Source organism: Nycticebus coucang, chromosome 10, assembly GCF_027406575.1.
Source record: "Nycticebus coucang isolate mNycCou1 chromosome 10, mNycCou1.pri, whole genome shotgun sequence".
Classification (NCBI taxonomy): domain Eukaryota; kingdom Metazoa; phylum Chordata; class Mammalia; order Primates; family Lorisidae; genus Nycticebus; species Nycticebus coucang.
In genome coordinates, this window is record NC_069789.1 from 106,330,410 (window position 1) to 106,353,087 (window position 22,678).

Below are 22,678 nucleotides of genomic sequence, written 5' to 3' on the forward strand. Positions count from 1 at the left end.
GGGAGTTCAACTTGTTTTAAATTTTGCAGAGTTCCCCTCAACCTCTTAACCATCTGTTAAATTTGATTATAGTTTCCTTTTTGAACAGAAATATTTAATTTTGACATAAACATATCAATCCATTTTCTAGCTGGATTGGTGGCTCATGCCTGTAATCCTTTTTTTTTTTTTTTGTAGAGACAGAGTCTCACTGTACCGCCCTCGGTAGAGTGCCATGGTGTCACACGGCTCACAGCAACCTCTAACTCTTGGGCTTATGCGATTCTCTTGCCTCAGCCTCCTGAGCAGCTGGGACTACAGGCGCCCGCCACAACGCCCGGCTATTTTTTGGTTGCAGTTTGGCCGGGGCTGGGTTTGAACCCGCCACCCTCGGCATATGGGGCCGGCACCCTACTCACTGAGCCACAGGCGCCGCCCCATGCCTGTAATCCTAACACTTTGGGTGGCCAGGGTGGGAGAACAGTTGGAAGCCAGGAGTTAGAGAGACCATTTTCTGCGTATGGTTTATATTGTAGGGTCCTGTTTAAGAAATCCCTTTTTACTTCAGAGTTACAGACCTAGTACAGGTTTTTCTATGAGCATTACAGTTTCACCTACAACCTTTAGGTCTTCAGTCCTTCTGGACTGGCATGAATTAGAGACCCATCTTTTTTTCTTCTAGTTTTCCCCAAATCATCTCTTAAGAAAGCTGTGGATTTATTTTCTTTGTATTTTTCTTTATATTAACTCACTTTTTTGGTATTACTTTTTTTTTTTTTGAGACAGAGTCTCACACTGTCACCCTTGGTTGAGTGCTGTGGTGTCACATCTCACAACAACCTCCAACTCTTGGGCTTCAGCAATTCTTTTGCCTCAGCCTCCCAAGTAGCTGGGACTACAGGCGTCCGGCACAATGCTCAGCTATTTTTTCGGTTGTTGATGTTGTTGTAGTTGTCATTGTTGTTCAGCTGGGCCCAGGCCGGGTTTGAACCCACCACCCTCCATGAAGGCTACGTTGAACAGTTTGATGAGAATATTTCAGATTGTATATGAAACCAGCATATTGTACCCCTTGATTGCACTAATGTACACAGCTATGATTTAACAATAAAAAAAAAAAAAAGAACCCACCACCCTCGGTGTATGTGCCTGGTGCAATAACCACTGTGCTATGGGTGCTGAGCCTACATTTAAAATTTTAATTTATTGATTAATATATAGATATTTCAAGAGTTGAATAATTCTACAAGCATGATGGAAAAAAGCCACTTCATGACTTCAGTGGTACTATCTCCCACTCCTTTCCCATTTCCTGGAGGTAACCATTTCCAAGTTAAATATATGTTTTTTTATATTTAACCCCGTATCTCTAAATAATAAGCATATAATTGGCTGGGCACGGTGGCTTACGCCTGTAATCCTAACACTGGGAGACTGAGGTGGGAAGATCCCTTCAGCTCTAGAGTTTGAGACCAGCCTGAGCAAGAGCGAGACCCCATCTCTACAAAAAATTAAAAAATTAGGCTAGGGAGGCGCCTGTGGCTCAGTGGATAAGGCACCGGCCCCATATATGGAGGGTAGCGGGTTCAAACCCAGCTCTGGCCAAACTTCAACAAAAAAATAGCCCGGTATTATGGCGGGCACCTGTAGTCCCAGTTACTCTGGAGAATGAGACTTGAGAATCAAGAGAATCGCCTAAGCCCAGGAGTTGGAGGTTGCTGTGAGCTGTGACACCACAGCACTCTACAAAGGGCGACAAAATAACACTCTGTCTCAAAAAAAAAGTCAGGCCTTGTGGCAGGCCTTGTTTAGTCACAGCTACTTGGGAGGCTGAGGCAAAAGAATCACTTAAACCCAAGAGTTTGAGGTTGCTGTGAGCTGTGACGCTACTGTGCGCTGTGACGCTACAGCACTCTACTGAGGGCGACAAAGTGAGACTCTGTCTCAAAAAAAAAATTAACAAAAAATAATTAAAAAATTACTTGGGCATTATACTGGCACCTTTAGCCCTAGCTACTTGGGAGGCTAAGGCAGGAGAACTGCTTGAGCCCAAGAGTTTGAGGTTGCTGTCAGATGGGCTAATGCCACTGCACTTTAGCCCAGGTGACAGAGTGAGATTCTGTCTCCAAAAAAAAAACAGTAATAAGGGCGGTGCCTGTGGCTCAGTGAGTAGGGCGCCAGCCCCATGTACCGAGGGTGGCGGGTTCAAACCTGGCCCCGGCCGAACTGCAACAAAAAAATAGCCAGGCGTTGTGGCAGGCACCTATAGTCCCAGCTACTCGGAAGGCTGAGACAAGAGAATCGCCTAAGCCCAGGAGCTGGAAATTGTTGTGAGCTGTTTGACGCCATGGCACTCTACCAAGGGCGATAAAGTTAGACTCTGTCTCTACAAAAAAAAAAAAAAAAAGTAATAAAATAATAATATGATTATGTACTAATTATTATTTTTATTTTGTTTTAGATACTATCTATTGACTTTACATTATGGAAGGTAAGGAATTAGCTACACACTACTCTCTCCCTAACACACACATGCATGCTTCCAGTTCCTCCCAAAGCAGACATGTTATACTTAAGGACAGAGTAGTACTACTTGTGCTATTATTATAATATAAATGCTATTTAAAGCCGAGCCATATAGTATAATTTAATTTTACTCCTTATTTTTTACCCTACCTTCATGGAGTTGACAGCAACGGTCTTGTTTTGTGTTAGCTTTATTTTCTAGGTACTTGTCATTTATTCAACCCCAAACTCACTTGCCCCCCAATTGTTAAAATCTTCCAATAATAAAAAAAAATAGGGGCAGGGCGCAGTGTAGCATGGCTGTAATCTAATCCCAGCACTTGGGAGGACAAGGCGGATAGATTGCCTAAGCTCACAGGTCTGAGACCAGCCTAAGTGAGGAGACCTCGTCTCTAACAATAGCCAGGTGTTGTGGCAGACGCCTGTAGTCCCAGCTACTCAGGAGGCTGAGGCAAGAGAATTGCTTTAGCCCTAGAGTTTGAGGTTTGCTATGAGCTGTGACGCCACAGCACTCTACCAAGAGTGACACAGTGAGATTCTGTCTCAAGAAAACAAAAAAAAATAGGCTAGGTTTTTAGTCTCATGTTCTTGAAGACATCTCTTTTGGAGCCTTCCAAAATACTACAATCGGAGCCATGTGCTCTAGCTAAAGCACAGCTGTATCAAAGTAAGTTCTTTCATCATTACGTTGTTGTTCATCATTAACTTTCCTGGAGATTTTCTCAATTTTGTCTTCTAATCTTTTTATACTTTTTTTTTTTTTTTTTTTTTTTTTTTTTTTGGCCGGGGCTGGGTTTGAACCCACCACCTCTGGCATATGGGACCGGCGCCCTACCTGCTGAGCCACAGGCGCCGCCCCTTTTTATACTTTTTCATTTCTGTTATATTCCTTAACTCCCAAAAGTCCTTTCTTATTTTGTTCTTTTTTCTTTGAGACAGAGTCTCTGTTGCTCCAGCTGGTTTGTAACTCCTTGGCTCAAGCAATATTCATTCCCACCTCATCCTCCCAAGTAGCTGGAATTACAGGCACACACCACCATGCCCAGCCTATTCCTCTTTTATAGCATTGTGTGCTGGGTTATAGATACAATATATTATGTTATATTTCTAAGCACTGCAAAGACATATATTTGATAAGTTCGTATCTCCTTGCCTAGTCTCTGGTTCTTCTGTGTTGCTTCTTTTTATTTATATGTCTTCATCACTCATGTGAGAGGATTTCCTCACTATCTGGGGATATAGGCTCACTATGCTGCCCACACTGGTTATGGATTCCTGGACTCAAGAGATCCTCCTGTCTCAGCCTCCCAAAGTGGTAGGATTATAGGAATGGACCACCACATTCAGCCAGTTCCATTCATATTTATGGCGGGACTCTAAAAAGCTAATTAGAAAAATCAATTGTATTCTTATATACCAGAGACTTTTTTTTTTTGTAGAGACAGAGTGTCACTTTATGGCCCTCGGGTAGAGTGCCATGGCATCACACAGCTCACAGCAACCTCCAACTCCTGGGCTTAAGCGATTCTCTTGCCTCAGCCTCCCGAGTAGCTGGGACTACAGGCGCCTGCCACAACGCCCAGCTATTTTTTGGTTGCAGTTCAGCCGGGGCTGGGTTTGAACCCGCCACCCTCGGTATATGGGGCCGGGACCTTACCGACTGAGCCACAGGCGCCACCCTTAAGAATTTTTTTTTTATATACTAGAGAATTTAAGATAGTTATAAAAAGGTAGGAAGACTTGTTCTACTAAATACAACTATCGTTCATGACCAGCCTGAGCAATAGTAAGACCCCATCTCTACAAAAAAGAAAAAATTTTTCTATAGAGGTGGCATACCCTAAAATCCCAGCTTCTTGGGAGGCGGAGGCAAGAGGATTGCTTGAGCCCAGGGGTTTGAGGTTGCTATGAGCTCTGATGAATGACACCAATGCCCTCTAGCCAAGACAACAGAGCAGGACTTTGTCTCAAAAAAAGAAAAAAATTACAACTAAAGTTTTTAAAAGTATGATATGGACACAAAGGCAAACAGATTAATGGACATGAATAGGAGCGTGAGTGTTTATAAATAAACATTTACATACAGTAGAACTTCCGTTAAGTTGACCACCCAAGGGACCATAATAAATTGGTCAACATACAGAGGTGGTTAACATAAGGAACTAGGCCTACTGTACTGACACCTACATGTAGTACATGTTCAGTCTGTAAAAATTAGGCCAATTTAGGGAGGTGGTCAGCTATGGATATTCTACTGTATTTGTGTGAGTTTTTCCCAAATGGAAACAAATTAAACTGGTCACTGGGTTTCTACCAGATACAAACTAATTCCAGGTACTTAAAAACCTAAATGCTCAGGCGCCTGTAGCTCAGCGGCTAGGGCAGCAGCCATGTACACTGAAGCTGGAGGGTTTGAATATAGCCCAGGCCTGCCGAACAACAATGACAACTACAACCAAAAAATAGCTGAGCGTTGTGGCGAGTGCCTGTAGTCCCAGCTACTTGGGAGGCTGAGGCAAGAGAATCAGTTAAGCCCAAGAGTTTGAGGTTGCTGTGAGCTATAACGCCAGGGCACTCTTAAAAAAAAAGAAAGAAAGAAAAGAAAAATACCTTTGCCATCATTTTAGTGGGGTTTCCAGAGGGAATGGATGTAAATAAGTGTGTAAGATCTGCCACTGTTAACCAAAGTTTTTTTTTTTTTTTTTTTTAAGAGGGAAAGAGAGAGAGGGAGAGTGTCTTTGAGAGAGTAAAGCAGTCTTCTTAGAAAGATAGATCTCTCGGGAGGCTGAGGCAAGAGAATCGCTTAAGCCCAGGAGTTGGAGATTGCTGTGAGCTGTGTGATGCCACGGCACTCTACCGAGGGCCATAAAGTGAGACTCTGTCTCTACAAAAAAAAAAAGAAAGATAGATCTTAGTCTTTAGTAGAGCTTAGTGATTTTCAGCAGACACACCGTGATGGCGTTCTGCAGGCAGGAAAAGTGACAGAGTCAGAGTAAGCGGGTCCCTGATAGAATACACATCATTTTTTTTTGAGACATTGCCTCAAGGTGTCACCCTGGGTAGAGTGCTGTGGCATCACAGCTCACAGCAACCTCCAACTCCTGGGCTTAAGCGATTCTCTTGCCTCAGCCTCTCAAGTAGCTGGGACTACAGGCGCCCGCCACAATGCCCGGCTATTTTTTGGTTGCAGCCATTTGTTGTTTGGCGGGCCCAGGCTGGATTCGAACCCGCCAGCTCAGGTGTATGTGGCTGACATCTTAGCCCTTTGAGCAACAGGCACCAAGCCTAGAATGAGCATCTTAACCAAAGTATTAAAAATCTTCTAATGAGGGCTGGGCTTAGTGGCTCACGCCTGTAATGCCAGCACTCTGGAAGGCTGAGGTGGGTGGATTGCCTAAGCTAACAGGTTCGACCAGCCTAAGAAATAGCGAGACCACATTTCTAAAAATAGCCAGACATTGGGCAGCACCTGCGGCTCAGTGGGCAGGGTGCCGGCTCCATATACCGAGGGTGGCAGGTTTAAACCTGGCCTTGGCCAAACTGCAACAAAAAAAATAGCCGGGTGTTGTGGCGGGCACCTGTAGTCCCAGCTACTTGGGAGGCTGAGACAAGGGAATCACCTAAGCCCAGGAGTTGGAGGTTGCTGTGAGCTGTGATGCTACAGCACTCTACTGAGGGTGATAAAGTGAAACTCTGTCTCTACAAAAACAAAAAATAGCCAGGCATTGTGGTGGGCACCTTTGAGAGCCAGCTACTTTGGGAAGCTGAGCCAAGAGAATTGCCTGAGCCCAAGACCTTAAGGTTGCTGTGAGCTATGACACCACAGCACCCTACTGAGGGCAACAAAATTACTGTCTCAAAAAAAAAAAAAATTCAGTTCGGTGCCTGTAGTCAGCAGCTAGGGCGCCAGCCACATACACTGGGGCTGGTGGGTTGGAACCCGCCCCAGACCTGCCAAAGACAACTACAAAAAAAAAAAAAAAATAGCCAGGCACTGTGGTGGGTGCCTATAGTCCCAGCTACTTGGGAGACTGAGACAAGAAAATTGCTTAAGCCCAAGAGTTTGAGGTTGCTGTGAACTGTGATGCCACTGTGCTCTACAGAGGTTGACATAGTGAGACTGTCTCAAAAATTTCTTTTTTTAATTCAGTCTCTGTAGAGACTGTCAAAAATTGCCAATGCTGACTATCTTTCAAGTTGTCATGGTGGGGTATTGGGAAAAGTTTTCAATTAAAAATAATTGCACCTGGGATAAACTTCATTGGCTACGATACTGCCATTGAGCAAAGCTAAAAAAAAATTCTAACGAGGAAAAAGAACTACTATTGTTTGTGCTATATTTTCTCTAATACACATAAAAACAAAAACATAGCCAGTAATTTAAGGAATAATACCCCACGTACTTCCTCAAATTATTTCATGAACTATCCAGTCAGTGATCTTATACTCAAGGAAGCAATTATCCCCTACTTTCATACCCACACCTTTTTTTTTTAATCCAGTGCATCTCTTTCCACAGATTTTCTTGGGATTAACTCTAGTTATTTTCTCCACAAGCAAAATCATTTTCTATTGGTGCCTGACCTTTATTTATCAAATGAGGTTTCGGAAGTAGAACAAAAAATTAAGAAATAAGAAGTCTGAAGGCTAAGAAAATTTGGAAAGCTCTGGTTGGTTCTAAAAAGTGAAAAGCCTTGACAAAACCAAGACCAAGAAGTTAGCATAAATAAAGGTTTTATTGGTCAGCCTGGGTGATATACTGACATACCCCCAATTCACTATTCCACACCCCCAACCCCCTGTGGTGGCAGGAGAAGCTAAGCTTATTGACAGTGGGCAAATGATGGGACGTGGAAAAGATCTGAAGGCTACTGGGACCGGAACCAACGTCCTAGGAATAAATCCAGGATGGAAAAGGCATCATCCAGGACTGGCGGTCTTGGTGACTCTAGATCTAAGGAAGAAAGTCATACACATAGGCTAAACGAAAGACCTTGGGTAGGGCGATGCCTGTGTCTCAGTGGGTAGGGCACCAGCCCCATATACCAAGGGTGGTGGGTTCAAACCCAGCCCAGCCAAACTGTAACAACAACAAAAATAACTGGGCATTGTGGGGGGGTGCCTGTAGTCCCAGCTACTCCAGAGGCTGAGACAAAAGAATTGCCTAAGCCCAGGAGCTGGAGGTTGCTGTGAGCTGTGTGATGCCACAGCACTCTACTGAGGGCGACAAAGTGAGACTGTCTCTACAAAAAAAAAAAAAAAAGGAAAGAAAGAAAGATCTTGGGCAGAGGCACAGGAGTTTTAGATGGACCCCTTTGAGTCATGCTCATTTTTTTTTTTTTGTAGAGACAGAGTCTCGCTTTATCGCCCTTGATAGAGTGCCGTGGTGTCACACAGCTCACAGCAACCTCCAACTCCTGGGCTTAGGTGATTCTCTTGCCTCAGCCTCCCGAGCAGCAACCGGGACTAGAGGCGCCCGCCACAATGCCCGGCTATTTTTTTGTTGCAGTTTGGCCAGGGTTGGGTTTGAACCCCCCCCCCGCCTCGGTATATGGAGCTGGCACCCTACCCACTGAACCACAGGCGCCACCTGAGTCACACTCTTAACTTACCACTTATAGGACTGTTGTCTGCTTCTTGTCGGGTTACTGTAGTCTCTGTCCGGCCCTCACTGTCCACCACAGTCCTGTGCTCCTCCACTACCTAAAAGGAGAAGTCCTCAGCATATTCCTATATTCCTAACATCACTAAAGGTTATGTTCAGTAGTTTCTTTTTTTTTTTTCTTTTTTTTTGTAGAGACAGAGTTTCATTTTATGGCCCTCGGTAGAGTGCCATGGCATCACACAGCTCACAGCAACCTCCAACTCCTGGGCTTAAGCGATTCTCTTGCCTCAGCCTTCTGAGTAGCTGGGACTACAGGCGCCCGCCACAACGCCCGGCTATTTTTTTTGTTGCCGTTCGGCCGGGGCCGGGATTGAACCCGCCACCCTCGGTATATGGGGCCAGCGCCTTACCAACTGAGCCACAGGCGCCACCCTGTTCAGTAGTTTCTTTTCTTTCTTTTTTCTTTTTTTTTTTTTTTTTTTTTTGAGCCAGTCTCACTCTGTTGCCAGTTTTTGTTTTTTTTAAACAGAGTTTGGCGGCGCCTGTGGCTCAAGGGAGTAGGGCGCTGGCCCCATATGCCAGAGGTGGCGGGTTCAAACACAGCCCCAGTCAAAAACTGCCAAAAAAAAGAAAGAAAAAGAAACAGAGTCTCAGTTTGTCGCCCTCAGTAGAATGCCATGGCGTCATAGCTCACAGCAACCTCTAGCTCTTGGGCTTAGGCAATTCTCTTGCCTCAGCCTCTCAAGTAGCAGGAACTACAGGCGCCGGCCACAATGCCTGGCTATTTTGTTGTTGTAGCAGTTTGGCCGGGGCCGGGTTTGAACCTGTTACCCTCGGTATATGGTGCCCTACCCACTGAGCCACAGGCACCGCCCTCTGTTGCAAGTCTTATTCTGGGTAGAGTGCCATGGCACTACAACTCACAGTAACCTCAAATTCTTGGGCTAAAGTGATCCCCCTGACTCAGCCTCCCAAGTAGCTGGGACTATAGGCACCTACCACTGTACCCACCACCATGCCTGGCTAATTTTTCTATTTTCTTTTATTTTTTTTTGTAGAGACAGAGTCTCACTTTATCGCCCTCAGTAGAGTGCCATGGCATCACACAGCTCACAGCAACCTCCAGCTCCTGGCTTAAGGGATTCTCTTGCCTCAGCCTCCTGAGTAGCTGGGACTACAGGCACCCGCCACAACGCCCAGCTATTTTTTTTGGTTGCAGTTCAGCCAGGGCCGGGTTTGAACCCGCCACCCTCGGTATATGGGGCCAGCGCCTTACTGACTGAGCCACAGGCGCCACCCTAATTTTTCTATGTTCAGTAGAGATGGGGTCTCATTCTTGCTCAGGCTGGTCTTGAACTCCTGAGCTCAAGTAATCCATCTGCCTCAACTTCCCAGAGTTCTGGGATTACAGGTGTGAGCCACCGCACCTGGCTGTTCAGTGGTTTCTTTCTTTACATAGATCGTTCTTTCCAGTTTCCTTTACCCCCCTTTCTCAAACTCACCCCATCTGGCTTAGTGATCTTGGTCACAGAGATGCTCTTGAAATAGGATTTGGGCTGGGGCTGCAGAACCGGGCCAAGACCCTCCTGGGAGACCTGGGAATCAAGATCTGGAAGGGCAGGGAAATAAAGAACCAAGAGAGAAAGGACCCAAGGGGAAAAGGAGATTAAGTGTGGCAGGAAGAAATTTCAGGGAGACAGAACTTCAGGAAAATAATATAATAGATAACTGGTAAATGTCCCCTCCCTCCAGACTCACCATTGTCCTCTTTGGCTCTAGGGTAGGGGGTCACGGGCCAAATATCATCAAACTGCAGAAGACATAGTAGGTTAAAAAAAACTTTCCAATCTGAAATTTGAAGACTCATGGACCCCAAACTGCTCCAAAACCCTTTTCTCCAGGAGAAACAGTTCTACTCAGGATGTTTTTTTTTTTTGAGACAGAGTCTATGTTGCCCTCGAAGGAGTGCCGTGATGTCACAGCTCACAGCAACTTCAAACTCTTGGGCTTAAGCAATTCTCTTGCCTCAGCCTCCAGAGTAGCTGGGACTACAGGTGCCTGCATCAACACCCGGCTATTTTTTTTTTTTTTTTTTGGTTGTAGTTGTCATTTTTATTTGGCAGGCCTAGGCTGGGTTTGAACCCGCTAGCTCCAGTGTATGTGGTTGGCGCCTTAGCCGCACCGAGCCCACTCAGGAGAGTTTTATTTACCTATTCCTTCCTTCCTGGTTGTTTTATATATCTTCTTTCAAACAGGCTTCCTGAAATGATACTTCCCTATCCTGGAATAACCCTGCCTTATCCAAGAACCATCTAGACCAGGGAATTTTTTTTTAAAGAACAGTGGAATAGATTCCTTCAATTCCTTTCTATCTAACAAATCTTATCTTATCACTGGAAAAAAAAATAGAAACAGTGGAACACCAATTTTCCCCCATAAAAATTGCTACAAGAAGCTTAATATAGGCCAGGTGCAATGGCTCACAACTGTAATCCCAGCACGTGGGAGACCGAGGCAGGTGGATTGCCTGAGCTGGTTTGAGACCAGCCTGAGCCAGAGCAAGACCTTGTCTCTAAAAATAGCCAGGGGTGGCACCTGTGGCTCAAGGAGTAGGGCACCAGCCCCATACTCCGGGGGTGGTGGGTTCAAGCCTGGTCCCAGCAAAACTGCAAAAGAAAAATAAATAAATAAATAAAATAAAAATAGCCAAGTGTTGTGGTGGGCACCTGTAGTCCCAGCTACTCAGGAGGCTGAGGCAAGAGAATTGCTTAAGCCCAGGAGTTTGAGGTTGCTGCGAACTCTGACACCACAGCACTCTGCCAAAGGTGATAAAGTGAGACTCTAAAGAAAGAAAAAAGCTTTGGGGTGGTGCCTGTGGCTCAGTGGGTAGGGCACTGGCCCCATATACTGAAGGTGGCCAGTTGAAACCTGTCCCTAGCCAAACTGCAACAAAAAATAGCTGGGCATTGTGGCGGGTGCCTGTAGTCCCAGCTACTCGCCTAAGCCCGAAGTTGTATGTTGCCGTGAGCTGTGACATCAGGGTACTCTACCACAGGTGATAAAGTGAGACTCTGTCTCAAAAAAAAAAAAAAAAAAAGCTTAATATAGGAAAAATATAAATACACTAAGTGGCAGACCTAGGATTCCAACTGAAGTCTATTAGGTTCACCCAAGGGTTCTACTCCTTATGGTTTATTAGTGAACCCCCACAAGCTCTTTATTTCAGACCCAGATGGGGTACTCACCCTCTGAAAATGCCTCTGGGAGCCCCAGTCTGGTGCTGGCTTAGGGGATTCAGTTCTTGCATCACTCTCCAAGACCCCCCCAAAGAGCCTGGGCTGGTGACTATCTGGATACTTAAGCATTGAGTCCCGAAGTGTCTGTCCCTTCCGCAGTCTCTCACAAGGTATCTCTGGTTCTGGAAGCTCTGCAGAAAGGTGGAAGGTGGATGCCGGGGTGGGAAGGGGCTTGGACTTTTAAATCTCCCTGAAATCATCAAGTCTTCTCACATTTCCCATCTCCCAACTACTCCCTGCAGGCTCCTAATTTCACCCTCCAACCCTCTAGAAAGGACGAATTCTCCCTTAGGGAAAGCCACACACCAGGAGGATGGGAAGGCAAGGTCCAGGCCCCCATCTCGCCGAAGATGCTATTGAAATCTCGTACTAGGTCATCAAAGCCAAAGTTATCATGGAAACGCATCCCTCCTCCAGGACTGAAGCTGAAGCTGAAGCCAAATTCCTCAGGGGACTGGGGACCATCAAATCTTGGGCTCTCACAGCCCCACGTGGCTCCTTCTTCCTCTTCTTCCTCCTCATCTTCATCTTCATCTCGGGTCATTCCTCCAAAAAAGGGATCTCTGTGGTTCAAAGTGAAGGCAGATTATCCACCAAGATTCAGCACTACTTAAGCTGTAAATTCAACTCATGGTGGCAAAGTGGGATAAGAGCAGGGATCTGGGAAGATGGGGAGACAGCAGGAGTACTAGCTGTGAAATCAAAACCTAACAGCTGACAATTCCTTCCGGTTTTGGTCATATCGATCACTCCTCACCTCTCAACTCCCGTCAAACACCTCCCCGGCCCCGCCCTCGCTCCCAAGGTCCTGCTCTCCCTTGCTCATAGGTCTCTTCCCCAGACCCCCATTGTCTACCCCGCCCATATCTCAGTTGCATCACCCCAGATTGCAGAACGGCGTAGGATGCTGTTTCTCCTTTTAACCACCAACGCGGTCGCGGGGTGAGCGCTCAACGTTTCAACTACTGTCCTTTCTGTAGTAGTTGAAGGAGTGGGAAAGAATGTTTTTCCAAAACTATGGCGTAAGGGCTAAAGCTCGCCCCAGAAGACCCCACCTTTGTTCGAGCCGAACCTACTCTCACCTCCGAGGTCCAGGAAAGCCAAAAAAACCCCGGAAAATATCAAAGAGGCTCATTCCCGTATTGGGACTCGAACCTTAGAACTTCTCCGGCTGCCTGGTCGCATCAGGTGGCTGCCTGCGCGGCGCTGCCGGAAATCGAGCGGGGCGTCAGTCCGCGTTGCAGGAAAGCAACCCCGCGACCCGGCACGCTGTCGTAAAACGACTCTCAACCGGGCGTGGAATGGCTGTCCAATTTGAAAGGCTTTCTTTACCCACCTCGCAAGACCAACTTCCAGAGATGGAAGTGAGCATGACGCATATTAATTTTCCAATGGCCATCACCCTCCTAAGCCGATTCTTCTTCCTGAAGACCAGCGCAGTCTAAAAAGATGTTTCGAGGGTTTGATTCTGGGTAGTAGCCAGGAAAAGCCGCCAGAGGGAAACCCAGCCACATGAATGGACTGGTGTGTGGTCTCCGTCACATCTGGCTCCCCACACCCAAAGCGGCCAGCCTAACAGCAAAAGCCACCTGGTTTCGTCATCGGGCCAGGTTTTGTTTCTAGACTGACCTGAGGGCCATCTGTATTAGAGGAATGGACAAACATCTGTCACTAAGCTCTAGTATTGAGAGGTTTCCAACCTGCGGCCCAGGAGGCCCAGCGCCTAAAGGGATATGCGGTGTCTGGGCCTGCCACCTGCACTGCGTGCTGCCAACGAGCAGCGGCCCTGGGGAGACAGCTGTTTTCTCTCCTTCTGTCAGCCCGGGACACTGCAGCCTGTGCTCACCGGCTCCCAAGCTCTCTGCTGCAAAGACTGAAGAGGATGGAGGACTGACTGACACACAGAGGTACTGCCACGGCTTGGCCTGTGGGCGGGGGCGAGGGCGGGAACCTCACCGGAGGCAGGGAGGTAGAATGGCAGAGGCTGACAGGGGAGGCTCAAGTTTCCTAAGTTATTGCCATCCCTCGCCCCACCTCCCCCAGTGCTGATGGCCTTGGCTGGAGGTCCAGCCACTCTCTGCCCACCTTTATCCTGGAGCTGCAGCAGCCACCCTCCTCCGTGGGAAACTCGCCCTCCATGCAGTACTGCTTGTGCCACCCAGCACACTGGTTTGGCAGCATCCCGCTCGGCTTGGAATATTGGCAGGCAGGTGGGGCACAGAGCTTGCTAAGCCGGGGGTCCCTGGGACACCCTTGCCCTTCCCCACCCGCCTCTGCAGAAAAAGGGTATCTGCTTTCTACACACACACACACACACCGCCGTTCCCACGCTCCGTGCCACAGACATACACACAGTGGTCCCCCAAAGAGGCTGTTGTCCTGCTAGGTGGTATGGCCCAGAACAGGCTCTCTGTGCCTGGCCTAGGCTGCCACTCCTGCTGACCGGCTGAAATCTTCTGACTTGAGGCAAATTGATACAACAGCAGAAAAGGCAGCTGAGGGAGGCACCTGTGGCTCAGTGAGTAGGGCGCCGGCCCCATATACCAAAGGTGGCAGGTTCAAACCCGCCCCCGGCCAAACTGCAACAAAAAAATAGCGGGGTGTTGTGGCCGGCGCCTGTAGTCCCAGCTACTTGGGAGGCTGAGGCAGGAGAATTGTCTAGGCCCAGGAGTTGGAGGTTGCTGTGAGCTGTGTGATGCCACGGCAGTCTACCGAGGGCTATGAGAGTGAGATTCTGTCTCTACAAAAAAAAAAAAAAAGAAAGAAAGAAAAGCCAGCTGAAGTGGTTGAATGTGTATCCCTGGGAGCTTCAGGAAGCGGACCCAGACCTCCAGTGGGGATCAGCAGCTGATATGCCATCTTGACCTTAGAGAAAACCTGTGGGCTGAGATTCTGGCCCCCAAAGTGGTGCGGGTGAGAGTCAAATTGGTTTCAGTAGCTGGCATGTTATGGAAGAGGAGGCTGGATCAGAGGAGGTGGTCTTGTCAGGATGATAAACTCTGATAGGTAATAGCCCTCCCAGAAAACAAAGGGTAGCTCCTGTGCTGTGGTGTGGTGGTCGTCCCATTTTGTATTAATTTTACATCTTGAAATGGGTTGGATGCTGTGATTCTTTTCTTCATCCAGGTGCCGGGGGAGGTGATTGGGGAGGCTGGCTGTGTTCATAAAGATGCCCTAGAGATGTGTAGAGACACATGTCCTCCATGAAAGACAGCATTTTAGGACAACTAGAAAATCTGTCAAAACATGCTTCTGGGAGTATCTTACTTTCATTGTGTTCGCTCTCTGAAAGAAAGGGAATGACCCCGAGAGGGTGGAGTCCTAGGCACGCACACTGCACCTTACCTGCTGCTGGTGTACACACTCACCCCAGGGCTACCTCAGGCAGCAGGGCAGCAGGATTTGGGAGAGTTCTCACATCACCTCATTGCTGTGGCTACCCAGGGAGATCCTCCAGGCCAATCTTCGCTTCCTCCTGGCCAAGAGCAATCGGGCCTAGAGAACATAGGGGTACAGAAACCCTTGAAACCATCTCGAAGTCCCAGGGGACTCCTCCCACCCACCTTCTTCCCTCCCAAGTCCTCTCACAGGGCAGAGGTCCTCCAGGTGCCTCTCAAGGGAAGGCCTGCCCCAGGTCACTTGGAGGTCTTTCACCAGCCAATGAAATACCCCTCTAGTGTGGCCACTTACTGGTCCCTTCAGCCCAACCTGTTAGAATGCGTTCTCTTCCTAACCACTATAGAAGACGGGGCGGGGGTGACTGGAAGGGGACAGGATAAGGGGCAGACCCACACTTCCAGCTTCCTGGCTGGAATGAATACAGTTGGGTTTCCCCCATAAGGGAGGCAGGTATGTGGCAGCTCTGAGGCATTGAATCCCGCCACCAGTGGCCATGCAGCTCAGGGGCACTTTGGATGGGTGGTAAAGGCCAACTGCGATGCACTGAGAGCCACCTGGGTCCCCAAGGGATGGCCCTCCAGAGAAGGCCCACAGCACCTGTTCTCTCTGGCAGAGCAGGTGCTGCCTGGGCAGGCCACTGAGCCAAAAGTCAGGACAGCTGAGAGGCCTGGGAGAGGCCCTGGCTCTCAGGTCCCTGGATTGCAGGGGCAGAAGGTATTGGGCTCCGGGAGCCCAGTGGGCCCAGAGAATGATGCCAGAATGGAGGCTGGACACCTGCTAGAGGGAGACCAGACAAGGTGTGCTGTGTGCTGGGCCCAGGAGGGGTGGTGTAGCCAGACCCAGACCTGAGATGGGACATGGAGGTAGGGGTGACCGGCCAGGAAGTGGCCTGGGGAAGTGAGCAAGCATGCAGGAGCAGACAGGGGAGGGTGCAGATTGGGCACCCAGTGGCCAGTGGGCTCTGGGCCTATCACCCGTACTGTGTGCCGCTGCCATGTAGGGACCCTGGGGAAGACAGCCCTCCTTCTCTCCCCTTCTGTCCGCCCATGCCACAGTCACCCGGTCCTCAAGCAGTCCTCTACTCCAAACTGAAGGGGATGGAGGGAGGGACTGACTGGCACACAGAAGGACTGCCCTAGCTTGGTGGGAGCAGGGGCGCTGTGGGAACCTCCTTCGAGGCAGACAGGATGCTGAAGTAGAAGGCTTGGGTTTCCAAAGCTCATGCTGCCCCCCTCCATGCTGGCGGCTGGAGGGCCTGCCACTTTCTGCCCTCAGTCCTAGGGCTAGAGCAGCCACTCTCCTTGGCTAAACTATTCCTATATGGCTAGCTTGGTGGCTCACACTTGTGATCCCAGCACTCTGGGAGCCTGAGGCAGGTGGGTCACTTGAGCTCAGGAGTTTGAGATGCCTGAGTGAGAGCGAGACGCCATCTCTACTAAAAATAGAAAAACTAGCTGGGCATTGTGGTGGACCCCTATAGTCTCAGCTACTTGGGAGGAGGAGGCAAGAGGATCACTTGAGCCCAAGAGTTTGAGGTGACCCTGGGTAGAGTGCTGTGGGTAGAGTAAACACAGAGAGGAACTGGCACACAGGAACTGGGAGACATCTAAGGTGAGATACAGTCTAACTGGGGTTCCCACTATTTGAATGGAAGCAAGGGTCCAATCACCCCTGGGTGTTAGATCACTAGAGGACTGGTGAGAGGTGTATGAGAAAGTGTGGTGTGATGTGACTGAGATGAACACCTCAGTGGGGTTCCTCAACCTCCCCTCACAGGGCCTAGGGGAGTGTTGGTTCACCTCCGACGGCTAGGTGGCGGTTCCAGTGGGAAATCAAGGCTGCCCAGATTAAGAAAAGGTTGGCCCTGTGTGCATATAAGTGCTTGGAGACTGACTGAGGTGGGTAACAATAGGTGGGGTTTCACACCCCCCCTTCACAGGGCTAAACGATTATGTGAGTGGCCCCTTCTTCCCTGCTCCAATCAGAAAGGATGCCTGTGTTATGGTTTTGTTACTGGAATTTCTTTTTTCAGTGAGTCCTTGGTCTCAGGAATTTGAGTATTGAACCCATAGGCCACAGATCAATGATAAAATGAGATTTTGTTGGAATGAGAGGCATGCAGAGAGAGTGGAGAGTGCCAGAGGTACAGGCAATGGAGAGGAGACTCAAGTCAGAAGTCACTTGCATGGGTCCTTTGGCTAGGGCAGTAGTTCTCAACCTTCCTATAGTTCCTGTGGGTTGCAACCCACTGGTTGAGAACCGCTGGTCTAGGGGTAAATGTTGGCCCTAAGAGGAATTTGGGCAGGACTCAGTAGATGGAAAAATACCTTTACAAGCTGAATGAGTGTTTCTTTCTTTTTTTTTTTTTTTTTTGTTGCAGTTTGGCCAGGCCGGGCTTGAACCCACCACCCTGGGCATATGGGGCTGGCGCCACTAACTGAGCCACAGGCACCACCTGAATGAGTGTTTCTTTTTTTTTTTTTTTTTTGTAGAGACAGAGTCTCACTGTACCGCCCTCCGGTAGAGTGCCGTGGCGTCACGCGGCTCACAGCAACCTCTAACTCTTGGGCTTACGCGATTCTCTTGCCTCAGCCTCCCAAGCAGCTGGGACTACAGGCACCCGCCACAACGCCCGGCTATTTTTTTGTTGCAGTTTGGCCGGGGCCGGGTTTGAACCCGCCACCCTTGGCATATGGGGCCGGCGCCCTACCCACTGAGCCACAGGCGCCGCCCCTGAATGAGTGTTTCTAACAAATAAATAAATGCAGTCCTCCTAGGACAAGGTTATTAGGTCTTTGCAGTTTTTGTCTAGGGAGGGGATTAGGGTGTGTACTCAAGGATGAGCGACCCAAAACATTTCCACCACTTTGTTCATGACCTTGCTAGAGCTCAGAGGGTGTGGCATGCAGAGTGCAACCTGTTTGTGGGAGTCTGATTTCTGAGCTTACCTGAACCTGAAAAATGGGGTATCCCTGTCTAGTCCTGAGTGGGAAAATCCTGTATCAATGTTATATTCCATAAAATGTCTCTCATTTGTAAAATGTAATAATTTGGATGTTTAAATTGTTTGGGAAACTGTCTTGGTCAAAGAATGGAATTCTTGCCTTTTAAACCTTCTGATAAGTGGTGGGGTTTTTTTTATGTGCTTTTTTTGTTCTTCTTTTTTTTTTTTTTGTTAAATCATAGCTGTGTACATTAGTGCGATCAAGGGGTACAATGTGCTGGTTTCATATGCAATCTGAAATATTCTCATCAAACTGTTCAACATAGCCTTCATGGCATTTCCTTAGTTATTGTATGTAGACATTTGTATTCAGCCTTTAGTAAGTTTTGCCTGTACCCATTCTAAGATGCACCATAGGTGTGGCCCCACCCATTACCCTCCCTCCACTCTAACTCCCCCCTCCCTTCCCCTTCCTTGGCCCTTTCCTCATAGTCTTGTGCTATAGTTGGGTTATAGCCTTCATGTGAAAGCTATAATTTAGCTTCATAGTACGGCTGAGTACAATGGATACTTTTTCTTCCATTCCTCAGATACTTTGCTAAGAAGAATATGTTCCAGCTCCATCCATGTAAACATAAAAGAGGTAAAATCTCCATCTTTCTTTAAGGCTGCATAAAATATTCCATGGTATATATGTACCACAATTTGCTAGTCCATTCGTGGGTCGATGGGCACTTGGGCTTCTTCCATGACTTAGCAATTATGAATTGGGCTGCAATAAACATTCTGGTCCAGATGTCTTTGTTATATTGTGATTTTTGGTCTTCTGGGTATAAACCTAGTAAAGGAATTATAGGATCGAATGGCAGGTCTATTTTTAGGTCTCTAAGTATTCTCCAGACATCCTTCCAGAAGGAACGTATTAGTGTGCATTCCCACCAGCAGTGTAGAAGTGTGCCCTTTTCTCCACATCCACGCCAACATTTCTGGTTTTGAGATTTTGTTATGTGGGTTACTCTTACTGGGGTCAGGTGATATCTCAAAATAGTTTTGATTTGCATTTCTCTGATGATTAAGGATGATGACCTTTTTTTCATGTGTTTGTAGATCATGCGTCTGTCTTCTTTAGAGAAGTTTCTCTTCAAGTCCCTTGCCCACCCTGAGATGGGATCACGTGTTCTTTTCTTGCTAATACGTTTGAGTTCTCTGTGGATTCTGGTTATTAGACCTTTATTGGAGGTATAACCTGCAAATATTTTCTCCCATTCTGAGGGCTGTCTGCTTGCTTTACTTACTATGTTCTTGGCTGTGCAGAAGCTTTTTAGTTTGATCAGGTCCCAGTAGTGTATTTTTGATACTGCTTCAATTGCCTAGAAAGTCCTCCTCATAAAATATTCCCCCAGGCCGATTCCTTCAAGAGTTTTCCCTGCACTTTCTTCAAGTATTTTTTTTTTTTTTTTTTGTAAAGACAGAGTCTCACTGTACCGCCCTTGGGTAGAGTGCTGTGGCGTCACACGGCTCACAGCAACCTCCAACTCCTGGGCCTACGCGATTCTCTTGCCTCAGCCTCCCAAGCAGCTGGGACTACAGGCGCCCGCCACAACGCCCGGCTATTTTTTTGTTGCAGTTTGGCCGGGGCTGGGTTTGAACCCGCCACCCTCGGCATATGGGGCCGGCGCCCCACTCACTGAGCCACAGGTGCTGCCTTCTTCAAGTATTTTTATAGTTTCATGTCTTAAGTTTAAATCTTTTATCCAGTGAGAGTCTATCTTAGTTAATGGTGAAAGGTGTGAGTCCATCCAGTTTCAGTCTTCTACAGGTCACCAGCCAGTTCACCCAGCACCATTTGTTAAATAGGGAATCTTTTCCCCACTGAATGTTTTTAATTGGCTTGTCAAAGATCAAATAACGGTAAGTAGGTGGATTCATCTCTTGGTTCTCAGTTCTGTTCCAGACATCTGTTTCTCTGTTTTTGTGCCAATACCGTGCTGTTTTGATCACTATCAATTTATAGTACATCTCAGGTCTGGTAGTGTGATTCCTCCTGCTGTGTTTTTATTGCTGAGTAATGTTTTGGCTATTCAAGGTTTTTATCTGATTCCATATAAAACTAAGTATTTTTTTCAAGATCTTTAAAATATGACAATGGAGCTTTAATAGGAATTGCATTAAAATTATATATTGCTTTGGGTAGTATAGACATTTTAACAATGTTGATTCTTCCCAGCCATGAGCATGGTATGTTTTTCCATTTGTTAAGGTCTTCAGCTATTTCATTTCTTAATGTTTCATAGTTCTCTTTGTAGAGATCTTTCACGTCTTTTGTTAGGTATACTCCCAAATAGTTCATCTTCTTTGGCACTACTGTGAAAGGAATAGAGTCCTTGACTGTTTTTTCGACTTGGTTATTGTTGGTATATATAAAGGCTACAGATTTATGGGTGTTGTTGATTTTGTAGCCTGAGACATTGCTGTATTCCTTGATCACTTCTAAAAGTTTTGTAGTAGAATCCCTAGTGTTTTCCAGATATACGATTATATCATCTGCAAAGAGTGAAAGTTTTATCTCTTCTGACCCTATGTGGATATCCTTGATCACCTTTTCTTCCCTAATTGCAATGTTAAAGAGCTAAAACTTCCATTGCAATGTTAAAGAGCTAAAACTTCCATTACAATGTTAAAGAGCAATGGAGACAATGGGCAACCTTGCCTGGTTCCTGATCTAAGTGGAAATGATTCCAATTTAACTCCATTCAATATGATATTGGGTTTGCTGTAGATGGCCTCTATTAGTTTAAGAAATGTCCCTTCTATACCAATTTTCTTAAGTGTTCTGATCATGAAGGGATGCTGGATATTATCAAAAGCTTTTTCTGCATCAATTGAAAGAATCATATGGTCCTTATTTTTTAGTTTGTTTATGTGCTGAATTACATTTATAGATTTATGTATATTGAACCAGCCTTGAGACCCTGGGATAAATCCGACTTGGTCCTGGTGTATAATTTTTTTGATGTGTTGTTGGATTCTGTTTGTTAGGATCTTATTGAGTATTTTAGCATCAATATTCATTAGTGATATTGGTCTATAATTTTCTTTTCTTGTTGGTTCTTTCCCTGGTTTGAGGATCAAGGTAATGTTTGCTTCGTAGAATGTGTTGGGTAATATTCCTTCTTTTTCTATATTTTAGAAGAGGTTTAGTAATATAGGTACTAGTTCTTTAAAAGTTTGGTAGAATTCTGACATAAAGCCATCAGGTCCTGGGCTTTTCTTTTTAGGAAGATTTTGTATAGTTGATGCTATTTCAGAACCTGATATAGGCCTGTTCAACATTTCCACTTCATTCTGGCTAAGTCTTGGTAGATGGCGTACTTCTAGGTATTGGCCAATTTCTTTCAGATTTTCATATTTCTGAGAGTAGAGTTTCTTGTAGTATTCGTTAAGGATTTTTTGAATTTCTGAGGGGCCTGTTGTTATTTCACTGTTACCATTTCTGATTGATGAAATTAGAGATTTTACTCTTTTTTTCCTGGTTAGGTTGACCAAAGGTTTATTTATTTTATTGATCTCTTCAAAAATCCAACTTTTGGATTTATTGATCTGTTGTATAATTCTTTTTTTTTTTTTTTGCAGTTTTTGGCCAGGGCTGGGTTTGAACCTGCCACTTCCAGCATATGGGGCCGGTGCCCTACCCTTTTGAGCCACAGGCGCCGCCCTGTATAATTCTTTTGTTTTCAATTTCATTTAATTCTGCTCTGATTTTGGTTATTTCTTTTCACCTGCTGGGTTTGGGGTTGGCGTGTTCTTCCTTCTCTAGTTGCTTGAGATGTCCCATTAAGTTATTAACTTCCTCTCTTTCCGTTTTCTTGAGGAAGGCTTGCAGTGCTATAAATTTCCCTCTTAGGACTGCCTTTGCAGTATCCCAGAGGTTCTGGTAATTCGTGTCTTGATTGTTGTTTTGTTCCAAACATTTGGTGATTTCCTCCTTAATCTCATCTGTAACCCATCTAGCCTCCAGCATAAGGTTATTTTATTTAGCTTCTATGTTTTTGTATGGGTATGCAGGTTCCTGTTGTTATTGAGTTCAACTTTTATTCCATGATGGTCTGAGAAGATGCAAGGAATAATTTCTATTTTTTTTTAATTTGCTGAGGTTCGGGCGGCGCCTGTGACTCAAGGAGTAGGGCGCCGGTCCCATATGCCAGAGGTGGCGGGTTCAAACCTAGCCCCAGCCAAAAACCAAAAAAAAAAAAAAAAAAAAAAATTTGCTGAGGTTAGATTTGTGGCTTAGGATGTGGTCGATTTTGGAGTATGTTCTGTGGGCTGATGAGAAGAATGTGTATTCAGTTTTGTTGGGATGAAATGTTCTGTAGATGTCTGTTAAGTCCAGATGTTGAATGGTTAAGTTTAACTCTTAAAATTTCTTTGCTTAGCTTCTTTTTGGAGGATCTATCCAGCACTGCTAAAGGGGTGTTAAAATCTCCAACTACTATGGAACTGGAGGAAATCAAGTTGCTCATGTCTGTTAGAGTTTCTCTTATAAATTGAGGTGTGTTCTGGTTGGGTGCATAAATATTAATAATTGAAATCTCATCATATTGAGTATTACCTTTAACAAATATGAAGTGTCCATCCTTATCCTTCCTTATTTTGGTTGGTTTAAAGCCTATTGCATATGCGAATAGGATTGCAACGCCTGTCTTTTTCCATTTGCCTGGAGTATAGATGACCATCCCTTCACCTTGAGTCTATATTTGTCTTTTAATGTAAGATGTGATTCTTGTATGCAGCAGATATCTGGCTTGAGTTTTTGTATCCAGTCAGCCAACCTGTGCCTCTTTAGAGGACAATTTAAACCATTAACATTAATTGAGAATATTGATAAGCCTTTGAGAGTCCGGTGGACATTTTTAATCCTTTTGCGACTGT

The 22,678-nt window shown here is 46.3% G+C and overlaps 1 protein-coding gene and 1 non-coding gene across 2 annotated transcripts; both read right to left on the reverse strand.

The window, feature by feature from the left end:
* Window positions 1–6,655: 6,655 nt before the first annotated feature.
* Window positions 6,656–6,796, reverse strand: LOC128597765 (U4 spliceosomal RNA). The gene has a single exon (XR_008383331.1). It is a non-coding gene; the product is annotated as a U4 spliceosomal RNA (small nuclear RNA).
* Window positions 6,797–7,222: 426 nt separating this feature from the next.
* On the reverse strand, window positions 7,223–12,612 carry HAX1 (HCLS1 associated protein X-1). Its single transcript, XM_053607297.1, has 7 exons — window positions 12,489–12,612; window positions 11,713–11,969; window positions 11,356–11,537; window positions 9,869–9,920; window positions 9,613–9,719; window positions 8,118–8,208; window positions 7,223–7,459 (listed from the first exon to the last, which is right to left on the reverse strand). Exons 1-7 carry the CDS (start codon window positions 12,539–12,541, stop codon window positions 7,374–7,376), a joined length of 828 nt encoding a protein of 275 aa, XP_053463272.1. The 5' UTR covers window positions 12,542–12,612; the 3' UTR covers window positions 7,223–7,373.
* Between the last annotated feature and the right edge of the window lie 10,066 nt (window positions 12,613–22,678).